The following is a 13,052-nucleotide window of genomic DNA, read 5'->3' as shown; positions in this document are numbered from 1 at the left end:
CACAAGTATCGCTTTTAGTCGTTCGGATCCACCAATACCTGTCTAAGTCGTCCAGACTCACAAATACAGATTTTAGTCGTTCAGACTCACAAGTACCAATCTTGGTTGTTCTAATTGTGTTTAAAACTACCTGTATTGTTAGTAAGACTGGTCTGAACTACCCATATTAGTAGTTATGGGTTCGGACGACTCATAGTGCTAGTAGTGGGTCCTGACCATCCATACAGATAGTTCTGGGTCCGGACGCCCCATAGTGCTAGTCATAGGTGCGGACAACCCGTGTCGAGACTATCTATAGTGCTAGTCGGAGGATCAAACAATCCGTTGGGTTCGAACAACACGTAGTGGTAGCGCTGTGTAACGATAGTTAAAGTCCACGAGCCACGACCATCATAATTGTACATTCTAGTGAATATAATACTAGCATAGCCCGCGCGGCGGCACGCCGCGCCCATTGATATGGTGTGATCGTATGGATTGTGTATATTATTTATAACTAATGTTATCAATTTAAGATAGCATATCATTACGTAAAATTGTCGACTTAGGAAAATAAGTACTACCTCCGTTCCATAATATAGTGCCTATAGATTTTTGAAAAAGTCAAACCTTACAAAGTTTGACCAAGTTTATGGAGAAAAATATTTACATTTAGAATGCCTAACATATATTATTAGATTCATCGTAAGATGTATTTTCATATTTCATATATTTGATATTGTATATATAAATAGTTTTCTTTATAAACTTGGTCAAAGTTTATAAAGTTTGACTTTATAAAAAATCTCTAGGCATTACATTATGGAACGGAGGGAGTAGGAAAAAGTGAATTTATTGTCATGCATGTTGGATGTTGCTATTCTCATTGTTACAAAAGTAATCACCCTTTAATTGTCAGCAAAACATCATGAAGAAGAAAAGAAGAAACTCTCTGACATGCTATTGCTATCATTTGTATCTTGCTATCTGTAGGACACAGATAGAAAGAACTTTGAACTGCTAATATCTTAGTGGGTTTGAAATTGTTGACTCGGTGTCTGACTGTAAATATAGTAGATGTACATTTTTATAAATTTTACACACAAAAAACACATACGTTCACGTCGTCCTAAATATAGTAAATGTACATTTTTATAAATTTTGCACACAAAAAACACATGCGATCACGTCGTTCACGTGCATGGCGCATGCATGCAAAAAGTCGTGTACAACTTGACGTAACCCTAACAGCTAAATGCAGAAACAAAATCACATCGTCCACGTGCATGTCCGATGCACTCGCGCAATCGCGTACAGTACCCCTAACAATTAAACGAAAACACATCAGGCAAAAACGTCGCCAACGTGCATGGGCCATGCACACACACAAGCATGTACTGCTCGGGGTAACTTCAGCAATTGAGCATACAATATTCCCCAATCAGACAAATCAGATTTAATTTTAGTACATCCGACCAACTCTGAGAAGACAAAACTGATTTTTCTTTTGAGGGAAAAGACAAATTTGATTTGACTTCACTACATCCGATCAAATCCTAACAGCTACCTATTTAGACCCGTACACAACCCATCATGCAACGCCCTTCTCCGATCTACATGAAATCAGGACATGCAATACATGTATGAACGTAGCTGGAACAGGCTACAGAATATACGCACATACAATGGAAAAAAAAACATAGCTAGATTAAAAATATATAACTAAAGAAACAAAGAAATTCCGGACGGCAACACAGACACACATGGCCACAAGAAGCGGAGCTTCCACCGGAACTGATAGTGCGAGGAGCGCACTCCTCTGCCTCGCCCTCGGCCTCGGGCGCAACCTGATCCACCCATCTATGTCTCTACCGGATGGCGACGTCCGAACTGCACGGTGAGACAGAGCAGGCAGCAACCGCACGGCGCCCCTCGACGTGTAGAACCGTGATGCTCCAGCGGAACGCTCAATCTGGGAGAGGAGTGTAGGAAGAGAGAGGGTCGAGAGATTGTCCCTCCATGAATGCCTGCTCTCCTTACTGGACTTGTGAGGCATCGCCTCGACAAAGAAACAAGGGAGAGATGTCCCCCTCATAACCCCTGCGTCAGTGCGCACGTGCTCCAGCTCCGGCCCTGACATGCAGTGAAGGAAAGTCCGGTCTGAGATGCAACGTCTTCCGTCAGATACATCACCCGGCCCAGCCTCGTCGACGCGCGAAGCACGTCTGTAGAACGACAAAGTTGTGACCGGAGCACCGATTAGCTTCACGATATCAAGACGGTCGCAAAAGAAATACAAATACCTGCGATCTGCAAACAGAAGTTAGACGTCGAAGTTGAGAGCGCGGCGGCGATGGCCGGCATCCTCGTACTTGCGTCCGCTCTCGCGCGAGGCGTCGCCGTCATCGAAGCAGCGGGCCACCATCGACTCCGGCAGTTGCGCTACCGCATCTGCGTTTAGCCAAGCGCGTGCAAGATCGCGGCGATGCAGCACAACCTCGTCCAGTCCAGTCGGTGGTCCATGTCACCGCACCTCCGCATGTGCTCTGGCGGTTGTCAGCGACCGACAATCGTACACACCCGTCGTGCTGCCGCCGTCGTTTGTCGAGTCGCCATGGAAGGCCACGGATAGTAGGATCCTTCGACTGCATGAACCGAAGCACGAACATCATGCACAGGCACAGACAGCCAAATCGCAGGCGACACACCATGAACTCCGCTAGGCCACGCACCGCCGCAATCACATGTGAGTTGTGCCGACGCCCACTAGAACGGGCCACGTGCACCGCTGCGACACACTATGTGAGCCCCTCCATGGCCTCGTGCTCCCGCCACAGTGTCGCCCGTGCGGACGTGCCCCGTGCTGGCCGTCGCCCTAGCTGGGGAGCGCGAGCTCTGATGCCACGCCGTGCACCACCGGGAGCTCACCAACCGCTGTCCGCCAGCGCCACTACTTCAGACCACACAGGCCGGAGGCCTCCCGCAACTGCAACCTCCATTCGTTGTTGCGCCTGCAGCTAGCGACGTGCCTCCTACCCCAGATCGACGCCCAGGCAGAGAAGAAGATGTACACAATAGAAAGAAGGGAAGAGGGCCTCGCCGGTGAAACTCACCTCGCAAAGACCTTCGCTCCGAAGGCCTCCCCAAGAAGACAGGCAAGAATGTGAGACCGGAACACCTTCCGAAGGTACACGCCGGTCCGGCAGAACACCGGAAGCAGCAGCACGGCCCAAACCACTGCGCCGGCCAACTACAGCCCACCGCTAGCGAGGAGGCCGACCGGGACGACGCGGTTGATTACGACCGGACGAAGAGGCGACCATGGAATTAATGTATCAGACACCGATGAAGACCTGACGCAACAATATGGCAAGGAAGGCAACCTATTTATAGCCCCGCGCCGTAGCATGGTACGTAGAAGTCTAACATGGGAAGGACGACAGCAGTAGACAAGGAAGAATGGCAGACTCTTGAATCGACCATAAAAGCGGCAGCGACGGAACCCAGCAGTAAGCTCTAGACAGGACGATCGAAACGACACCGCAGTTGCTAGGAATAGGACGGCACCGCATAGACAGGGAACCGATCAAGCCAATAAGGACACGTACGCAGAGCAGAAGCCAATGGAAACCCGCAGAAGCACCGGACCATAGACAAAATCTTGGGCTGCGAAGTCAACCAAACTTGCTGGCCCACATACAACCTAAAATGCTAGACGAACCAATGAAAGAGCTACACACGTTGAGAAAATTTTAAACGAAAACGTAGGGACACCAGACAACTGTACACGGCCATATACCAAAAAAATAGCACGTGGCATGTTTAAACTTACCAGGGGTCATTTTCATCCAAGTGGTTGAATCTCAGGGCAAAATCATTGCCTGGAATAGAGGCTTGGGTATTAGCCTATGCATGAAACAATTCTAGACATAACTCTAATTCACGTTTGACCATGCATGATCGTTGATCAGCGTGTACCGAGCTGGGATTCAGCCCCTACTTTTCCATTGTAGATAACCTGTCTTCCATGCGTGAACATCCTCTCTTAGCTTCTTGCAAACTACTACTACGCCTCCCATAGGTGAATTAATTAATACGTACTTGAGCCATTTTAAGTTTGTAACAGCTCGTCGAGCATGTCTTTTGTCTCTTTTCTTTTTCTGGACTAAGCTAGGAGACCTATACAACGCCCTATGCGCTAGTTAGCCTGATGGCGCTCACGCACATGGTCAGTTGTGCCCGCCAAGTAAGCACGGGTCGTTCGTTGACCGTTTGACACTTGACCACTAACCTTTACTAGAAGAACGCCCGTGCGTTGCAACGGGGCCACATTAATTTTAAGAGTTCAATATTACGACATTGATGATCTTTTTTACGATCAAATCCTCACACACACTCTCTCTCCCCCCTCCCTCTTCCTCACTCTCTCTCCCTCTCTCTCTCTAACACACACACACATATAGCCTATTCTCCATGTCAATAAGACTTACTTAATTGGCAATAATGTGTGAATTTGTGGTGAGCTTGACTAAATTAATGGATAGTGTGATATATTCCCCAAACATTTAACAATGAAATTTTAAAAATGGGAAGATTATGTAACACCTCAAGTCGTTAGCTACAGTGACCTTCCCTTAATGATGCCATGTCATCAGGCTTGCTAAGCCAAACTGCCACTTGATAAAAATCAAAGCCCAATTCAAATTTAAAATAAAGTCAAATAAATTATTTCATCAAACAGTAAAACTAAAATGTTCACCATATTCTATAAATTCCACTGATCCTTGACATGTTGAGCCCAACATTATTTGACCCAAAAATTAAATATTGTCAAATTAATAAGAGGTCCAACAGTAGTTAAAATAACCAATTAAATATAAACCTAATTTTATGTATTTCCTTTTGGTCCTAAACTTTTTGTGCCACCTAAAAATATTATGCTCGAGTTATGTGCATAGTTTCACAATTAACAAAATCCATTTAGTTGATATAAGAATAAATAGAAAACGGGGTTAAAAAGGAGAAACGGATTAGAATACATTAAAAACCAAAAGGATGATGAAAATGGGATTCCCCCTACCCCGGGCCTTGCCACCGAACCGGCCCAGTGGTCCAGTCCCCTCACGGTCGTCTTCTCCTGTTCCCCGGGCCCGTCGCTACAGAGCCAGGCTCACGCCCGACCACCTCGCCGGCATCGAAGGGGAATGGATAAGGGTGACGCCCTGCCTCCCCTGCCCCCATGGCCTCACTCCTCCTCGGCGCCCCCTCCCAGATCCACTTCTCCTCCTCGCTCGCTTGATCCCGGTGATCTGGACGAAGTCAGATGCCACGGCCACCATGACCGACCCCGTCCACACGGCCACTGCCCTCCCTGCTGGCTAGGAGCTTGTCCAGGAGCTCTGAATGCCTCCGCTACTTCGTCTGCGCCAATGAGATCAAGTCCAGCACCCCCAGATCGACGTTGTTGCCGTCTTCCTCAACCTTCGGCCACCGCGACATTGCCGTTCGATCCGCGCCGCCCCGAGCTCCCCTGTCTTCCCCTAGGGTGCCATTGACACCGTCGTGATCTCCTCTTGCCTTTCCCCAGCTTCCCCTCTCGTTTGCTCGTGGCCGAGAACCGTCGTCCACCATGGCCATTGCAGGGGTAGCCACTGAGCTCCTCGGATTGACCCCGTGGCACATGCCCGCTCTTATGCGCGCCCATGCCCGAGCATTCAGCTCTTCTTCCGCGCCCGCGGGGCCACTCCCTCTCTGGCTCTCCATACCCACGCACGTGCCACACCGCGTCCGTCGCGTCCGCCGTTGCCATCAAGCTCGCCACAGCCACCACACCACTGTGCCCCGCACGACGCACACCCTGGCCGCGTGTCACACTCTCGCTGGCTGCGCTCGCCCCGTCTACTGCCGCCTATCCCTTCGCTCGCCCCGCTGTCGCGCCCCTGCCTCGCGCCGCCTCCTGTCGCGGCCATCTTCTGTCGGCCGCCCCCTCAGCCACGCCGGCGGCATCTCTGCCCTCCACCGTCGGCCGCTCGCCTCGCCTGCTGTGTGCTTCTTCCTGCTGCTATGCGCTGCTCTGTCACTGGTACACTATTGCTCCATGCCCTCGACACCGCCGTGGACAAACGTGGCGGAGGGATTGTCAATGGAGTACGAAGAGGAGGTGGCGGAGAAGGTGTGGAGAGGCAAGAGGTCTAAGGTGGCGTCAGCTAGCTATGGTGGAGGTGATTATGCAAGAAGGAGCCGGAGCGAAAGGAGAGGTCACAATTGGAAAGAATCGCAAAAAAATCATAACCCGGAGATCTCATTCCAAAAAAATGCTAATATCGATGGAGGGGTGATTTCCTTCAATAGGTGGAAAACATAGGAAATATTGGATGTTATCAAGGAAAGGTAAAAATTTAAGAAAGTTAGGATTTTGAACTGATTTCTATGCAAATGGGGTTTTATTGTTTGGTAACATGATATCAGTACCTGCCCGTTTGTGACGTGTCTGATTAGAAAGTTTGCAAATGTTAAGAAACTATTTATTGGGAGGAAAGTTTGTGACGTGGTAAAGCTGCTGCCTTGTGACCATGAGGTCACGGGTTCAAGTCCTGAAAACAGCATCTTACAGAAATGTACGAAAAGGCTGCGTACTATAGACCCAAAGTGGTCGGACCCTTCCCCGACCCTACGCAAGCGGGAGCTACATGCACCGCGCTGCTCTAAAGTTTGTGACGTGTCTATTATTTGTTTCCTAAAACAAATTTCACTAATGAGAGGAGACTATTCACCAACTGCTCCATTAGAAGTAGAGATTATTTTTTAAATGTGAATTTGAAAGGAAAAGATGAATACAAAAAAGTGCATAAACTTAAAAAAGTTCATGATCACAATTTTTTGTGAACTTTCAAATGTTCACAAAAAAATATGAATTTGAAAAAAGTTATCGTATTCCAAGCGATAATGAAGTTAAGCACCGAATAGGATTTGCGGGCCAACTCCTATTTGGTGCTTATGACGCCGTTTAAAGGCTTATGCGTACACAAGAAACGCACCCCCTCGAACTACTGAGCCAGTCCATGTAAACTGCACAGTAGCTAGTTTTGTTTTCTAGTTTTTGGTAAGCTTATAGAGGCTTCTGGCTGTTTTTTTTCTCATGGTCTTTTGTACTATGTATTTCTGGTCGGTTTTTCTTTAACACTTCCGTAAATCCACGAACATCTTCTAGTTCTTTAATTATTTTCAAATCCGTTGATACTTTTTCAAAAATGAGAACACATTTTCTAATTCGCGAACTTTTCTAAGTAACAGACATTTTTTTAATCCGCAAAAACATTCAAATCTACGAAAACTTTCAAGTCTATGAACGTTTTTGAATCTGTGAACATTTTTCCAATGCGTGATTTAGTTTGCAAATCAATGAGCTTTTTCAAATTCACGATTTTCTTTCGAGCGTGTGAAATTTTATCAGAAAAGTTAAAGGTCAACCGTGAATGTGTAAACGGCCTAGTCAATGGCAGTTCAATGCTCTTGGTCAACGGCCGGCCAGATAATCCAATCGAGTGGACAACCCGAGCAAGCAAATGCTGTCTTGGGTCGGCCCATGAGAGCGGGTGCGTGAGCGTTGGCTGGCCAGTAGCAGCATAAGGTGTCATATAGGAACTCTCGAGTTGGCCTGGTCGGCTAGCTATTTCATACGGGCACCTCCCATTTTGCCGCATTCTGCAACAAATAGTTATTGAATTGCATAAGCGCTCCCGGTCAGCCCGGCCATGTGGCGGGTCATGTACTGTAGCAATCTGAAAACGGAAAGCGAGCCACACGACTGTAGTTATTGTAGTGGTTCGCTTCGGTAGCAAAGGCAGTGGGATTCTGGTTGTTGGTCCTATAGCAGAACGGACACTGAAGCTTCTCATTTGGTTTTTCGAAAAAATTAGACCAAATACCTAGAACATTTTTTATATTCCACTTTCCTTCTTTTTGAAAACTAGGTTATTTGTTGAAATTTGAACATTTTTGAACACTTGAACAATTTTTTAAATCTTTAACTTTTTCTTGGAAATACATTTTTTTAAAGGAGACCAATTTTTGGAAACCTAGACAAATCTTGAAACCATAAAAAAATATTCTGCAAAAAGCGAACAATTATAGAAGATGTGGACATATTTTGAAAGTTTGAACATTATATTACAAATCAGATATAGTTTTTTTAAAGGATAACTTTTGGAAACACACTAGCATTTTACGAAATCCCGAACGTTTTCTTAAAACATGAACAATGTTTGAAACCCACAATTTGTTTTGCAAGAAGTGAATAATTTTTGAAATCCCGAATAATTTTTTGGGGAACATGGACATTATTTGAATAGTTTTAAGAAAAATGTGAACACATTAAGCACGGTCGCTCGCTTGACAAGCAGGTTCGCTCGCTCAGTCATCATTGACCATTTGACCAATAGCCTTTGAAAATTTGAAAAAGTAATAATTTTAAAATGTTCGCAAATTTGACAAATATTCACAAAAAACAGGAAAATGCATGAACTTGAAAAAGTTCGCTAAAACAATAATGTGTACGATTTAAAAAAAATCAGAATATAACAAATTTCAAAATTGTGAAAGAAAAAATTCACGAATTTACAAAAAAAATCATGTTTTTGGAAAAATGTTCGTGGATATGAACAAAGTTACGAATTTGAAATAAGTTCGCAAATTTGACAAACAATTTTTTTAAAAGTTCGTGAATTTTATAAACCTCATGAAAATGGAATAAGAAAAAATAACAAATGAAATAGGAAAAATGAAAATAACCAAAACTGGGTCCAAAAGAAATCAACCCAACAAAAACGGGGGAACCTCTGATGCAAATGAGAAAAAATAGTATTGGCCGGCCCACTTAATTCACATAGCGTTGAAAGAGGGTGTGCACTAGAAACTGAAAATGAAGTATTAGGCGCATCAACCCAAACGACCTTTATGCTGGGCAGAAACATCCCGTTTATGATGGTCACCATGTACTCCCTCCGTTCGGAAATACTTGTCTTCTAGATACATCTATTCCTTCGACAAGTATTTCCGGATGGAGGGAGTATGTTTGACCGGCACACATGGTCACCTCAACATATATACACGGGGGAGCTCCTAAGCCGCGCCTTTAGCGCCTGTAACGCGTACTGGCGCCCACGTGCTGCCTACCTGGGCCTGGCCCAACAAGGCCGACGCGCCTGGTTAACCGCTCTCAGGATTCGAACGCTGTGCAGTGAAAACTAAAAAAAAACAGCAAAAAGGCGCACCTCTCAGGATTCGAACTACAGACCATGTCTTCCTGTACAAGTATGCCTAACCACTAGAACAACTAAACATTAGTGAACTATTGAAGCGCCAACAGTATAAATATGAGCATCCGGTTCATCAGATTTAAAAAAAGTTCATCAAATTTTAAAATAGGTCATACGTGGTCAGGTTCAGAGGTTTACCCACACTAGCAAAAAGAAGAAACCAAAAAGACCAACTCAGTTGACATAATCTTGGTTCCCTTCCATGCCTTGCAAAGCATTGCAGAGGCCTCGGACAGGCTTTCAGACATCCGGGAGCAAGTGATCAACGCTTCCTCCTCGGCTTCCGCGGCGCCGGCTTGGTGCTGCGGCGGCGGGGCACGGCCTCTGCTGCCGCCAATTCTCTGTTCAGTTTGCCGATGCCCCTCATGACGACCTCGTAGCACCGATCATCCTCACAGGCGAGGCGCGCTAGGTCTAAGAACTGGTCATGCAGCACGGAGTGCCTGCATTGCTGGCACGTGTCCGTCCGAGGTTCGCCGCGGCAGTGCATCTGGCATTGGAGAGGCTTGGCTGTCCAGCGTGGCATGACGTGTAGCCTTGGTATTTCACGCACGCCCAGGTGGATCATCACCTGAAAAAAGATTCCAAGCCTGAAGATGTTGAAAGGTGTTTGTATCTACTACATATGGCAGCTAATAGTAAGCGTGCAGATAAAAGGTACTAGGAGCAAGAGAATACTGCAGTAGCAATGGACGGAAGATAGTAGTAATGACAGAGAACTGTTACTGTTACCTTGACAGCATGGCAGCAGAGCATCCCCGTGTGCTCGAATTGCTTGCACACGCACATGAACGCTTCGCCGTCTTCTCTAACATTCACCTCATATTCCACCCTAGACCATTTCTGTCTAGTTTCACTGCTGGGACGCCGTGCTATGTAACCTCAGGTTGGGGATGACTGCCTCCACCACGTAAGGCTCGGATTCGCTCATGGCTTGCACAAACTGTTCGTACACCGGTCTTGTGTACACCTCGCCGGCATGCTTCTCGATCGGTAGATTTGTTCTCAGAACAATCTCATCCTGCACGAAAGAAAAACAATAATTCACCCTTAGTCTCAGCTGATCTTGACTGCCCATAGGAAAGACATATTAATTTCCTGAAGTTAAGCTTACCTTAGTAGTACTCTGCTCCGGAAACCCATAGTCTGGTTGTTGATCGGACTGCAGTTTCTCGTACTGTAGGGCGAAAAGCTCCATAGAGCAATCCCGTGGAACATGATGTTGTTTCAGAAAGTGTTTCGCGCTCTCGCTCTTTTGTGTGCTGGTCAGTGTAGCACAGAACGTGTCGCTGAAGTAGGCCTTGACCCACTTTGTGCCGCACCTCATAGATCTCCTTCAGAAATGGATGATTCTCCAATCCATGCTCCTCTAGCAGCATCTCCCATGCTCTCTCAAACTCATCAGCCGTCAGCGTGTCGTTCAGAATTTTGTGGAGCCCCACTCGGAAGCTACTTGTTTTGGTGTAATGGAAACCAAGGTAGTCCTTTGCCCTGCGAAGCACATTCCACTTGAACCATCTGTGTGTGGTGGATGGCAGTGCCTCCAATACGGCTTCCTCAATTGCCTCACAGCGATCTACAGGATTTTACACAAAACAATTTAGATTGGCAGTGCTGCAGAAAAATACTATTGGGTAGGGAAAAGTGTGTACGGAAGCAATCTTACCAGTCAGTATAGTTTTGGGGTGTTCCCTACCCATTAATTGGAAGAACTGACTGAGCACCCATTTGTAGCTCTCCGTTTTCTCGTTTATCATCAGCACCCCACCAAGCAATATGGTCTCAAAGTTGTTGTTGACTCCAACAAAAAGGCCGAACGGCGTCCCGTACTTGTCCGACCTGTAGGTGGTGTCGAAGATAATCACATCACCAAAGTATTGGTACTGAAGGCTCTGGCCACTGGTCCAGACTAATGGCCTTACTCTCCAGTTACTATCAAGCTGCAAACCAGTATAAACAAATGTTGGATCCTTTGCTTTGATCCTAGCAAAGGTTTCCTCTGTCTTCTGGATATCATCAGACAGCGGATTCTTTGCATCATTATCATCAATGTGTGGCACATTGTTTTCCCTTAGTTGACGAATCAAGCCCCTTGTGTTCTTGTCAATACTACTATGAGACTGCCAAGATGACCTCTGCGCACACATCTTAGAAAGTGGATGGTTATGCCCAACTTGATGCTCACACACACGCCATCCGCCGTCTCTGGATCTCAGTAAAAGAATTGACGCTTTGCATTCACACCGACGAAAAGAATCGCTGTCCTTGGACGGTTTACCCTGTAGAACATAACATTTTCTGAGCATTGGTACTGGGTTGAGACCGACAACACAAAAATCAGAAATACTACCTTAACTACAAGGGGAGGATGAATGTCATACCTCACACGCGCAAACAAATTGCTGTATGCATTTAGTTCCATGAGAATCCATACTACTCGCTCCATACCTAACTCCGAAACCAGATTCCCAAGAATAAATGTTGTAGAATTCATAAGCCTCGTCAAGAGAAACAAAGAAACTCCCGACAGTAGGATTGACCACGGCCTCTGTTTCCCTCTGCGCAAACCCTGCAATCGCCTTCTCCAGGGCACCAACACGATACACAGAAGCAGATCCATGTTCATCTCCGAGTCGCGCCCTGCATAATTTGTTATCAGCAACTAGTTGCATACAGAGATTGGTGGTAAGTTGCTGAATGATAGTACAGTTTCCTTAATTTGCACCAGCCGACAAACAACAGAACATTATCTGAATATAGCATTCAAAAAGTATTGAAACATCCATGTGTTTCTCGTATCTGAATACAACAATCTCGGGACTGCAACTAGCAAATATAGAATTGTAGTATAGCAAAACAACCAGGCTCTAAATGTTTTTGCCTATCTGAACATACAAGGTTCACAAAGTTGTAGACATCAAATGTGTGTAAATGAGAAAACTGAGATATGTAAGTCCAAGAATCCTACAGTTTGGGTTCTTAATTTGCACCAGCCGGCACGTGAAGAAACAAATCTAATCTATCTGTGATTGGGCTGCGAATATCCATCAAAAGGAGTAGAGATACTGAGTACATGCTCTGGACTGGAATTAGTATCTGTGCAGATTGATCCATGCATTTAGTTGCCACAGTAAGCGCAACTGTTCATAATGATTTACCACAAACTTGGAACAGGCAAGCAGAGAGCCTAACTGATTTTTTTTAAGGAAAAGGTAGCGATCTCTACCTTATATTCAAAAAACGGCCTTAAAGGCCCACAGCAGTACAAAAAAAGGCCCAGACCGCAGTCGAGCCAAAAGAACCAAGAAAGGAAAAATAAGGGAGGGGGAAAACTGCAAGTCGAAACCAGATGATGAAGGAGAAAGAAAAAGAAAAAAGGGGAACGCTTGTAGCGATAGTCTAACTGGAAGCCGAAACACATTTCGCTCAGGTTCCCAGGGAGGCTTTATCTGAATCTTTATCAGCTCGGCATGTCCAAAGCAGGTCGGGCGGCAATTTTCTGTTCATGAAAATCCGTTCATTTCTGCTATGCCGGAGATTAACTGTGCAAGCCACAAGGACAATCGGCCATTGATGGTGTTTGATGAGATGCTTGGCTCCATGCGCGAAATAGAATCAAAGAGGGAGCCCGTCCGGCAATGTGCTGCAGGTTTAAATGGTGCCAGATAAGTTGCGCAGCTTTGCAATGCAGCAGGATGTGCTCAATCAATTCTATGGCTGGGCAAATGCCACACCAAGGGTCCTGAGTCCAACAAA

General features: G+C 45.9%; 1 protein-coding gene across 1 annotated transcript; it reads right to left on the bottom strand.

Annotated features, from left to right (window-relative positions):
• Nucleotides 1-9,429: 9,429 nt before the first annotated feature.
• LOC119301815 (protein FAR-RED IMPAIRED RESPONSE 1-like) lies at nucleotides 9,430-10,312 on the bottom strand. Its single transcript, XM_037578795.1, has 2 exons — nucleotides 10,029-10,312; nucleotides 9,430-9,867 (listed from the first exon to the last, which is right to left on the bottom strand). Exons 1-2 carry the CDS (start codon nucleotides 10,083-10,085, stop codon nucleotides 9,559-9,561), a joined length of 366 nt encoding a protein of 121 aa, XP_037434692.1. The 5' UTR covers nucleotides 10,086-10,312; the 3' UTR covers nucleotides 9,430-9,558.
• Between the last annotated feature and the right edge of the window lie 2,740 nt (nucleotides 10,313-13,052).

This window comes from Triticum dicoccoides, chromosome 1B (genome assembly GCF_002162155.2).
Source record: "Triticum dicoccoides isolate Atlit2015 ecotype Zavitan chromosome 1B, WEW_v2.0, whole genome shotgun sequence".
NCBI classification, from domain to species: Eukaryota; Viridiplantae; Streptophyta; class Magnoliopsida; order Poales; family Poaceae; genus Triticum; species Triticum dicoccoides.
Note: the sequence above shows the minus strand (reverse complement) of the source record. Positions and strands in the feature narration are given on the sequence as shown.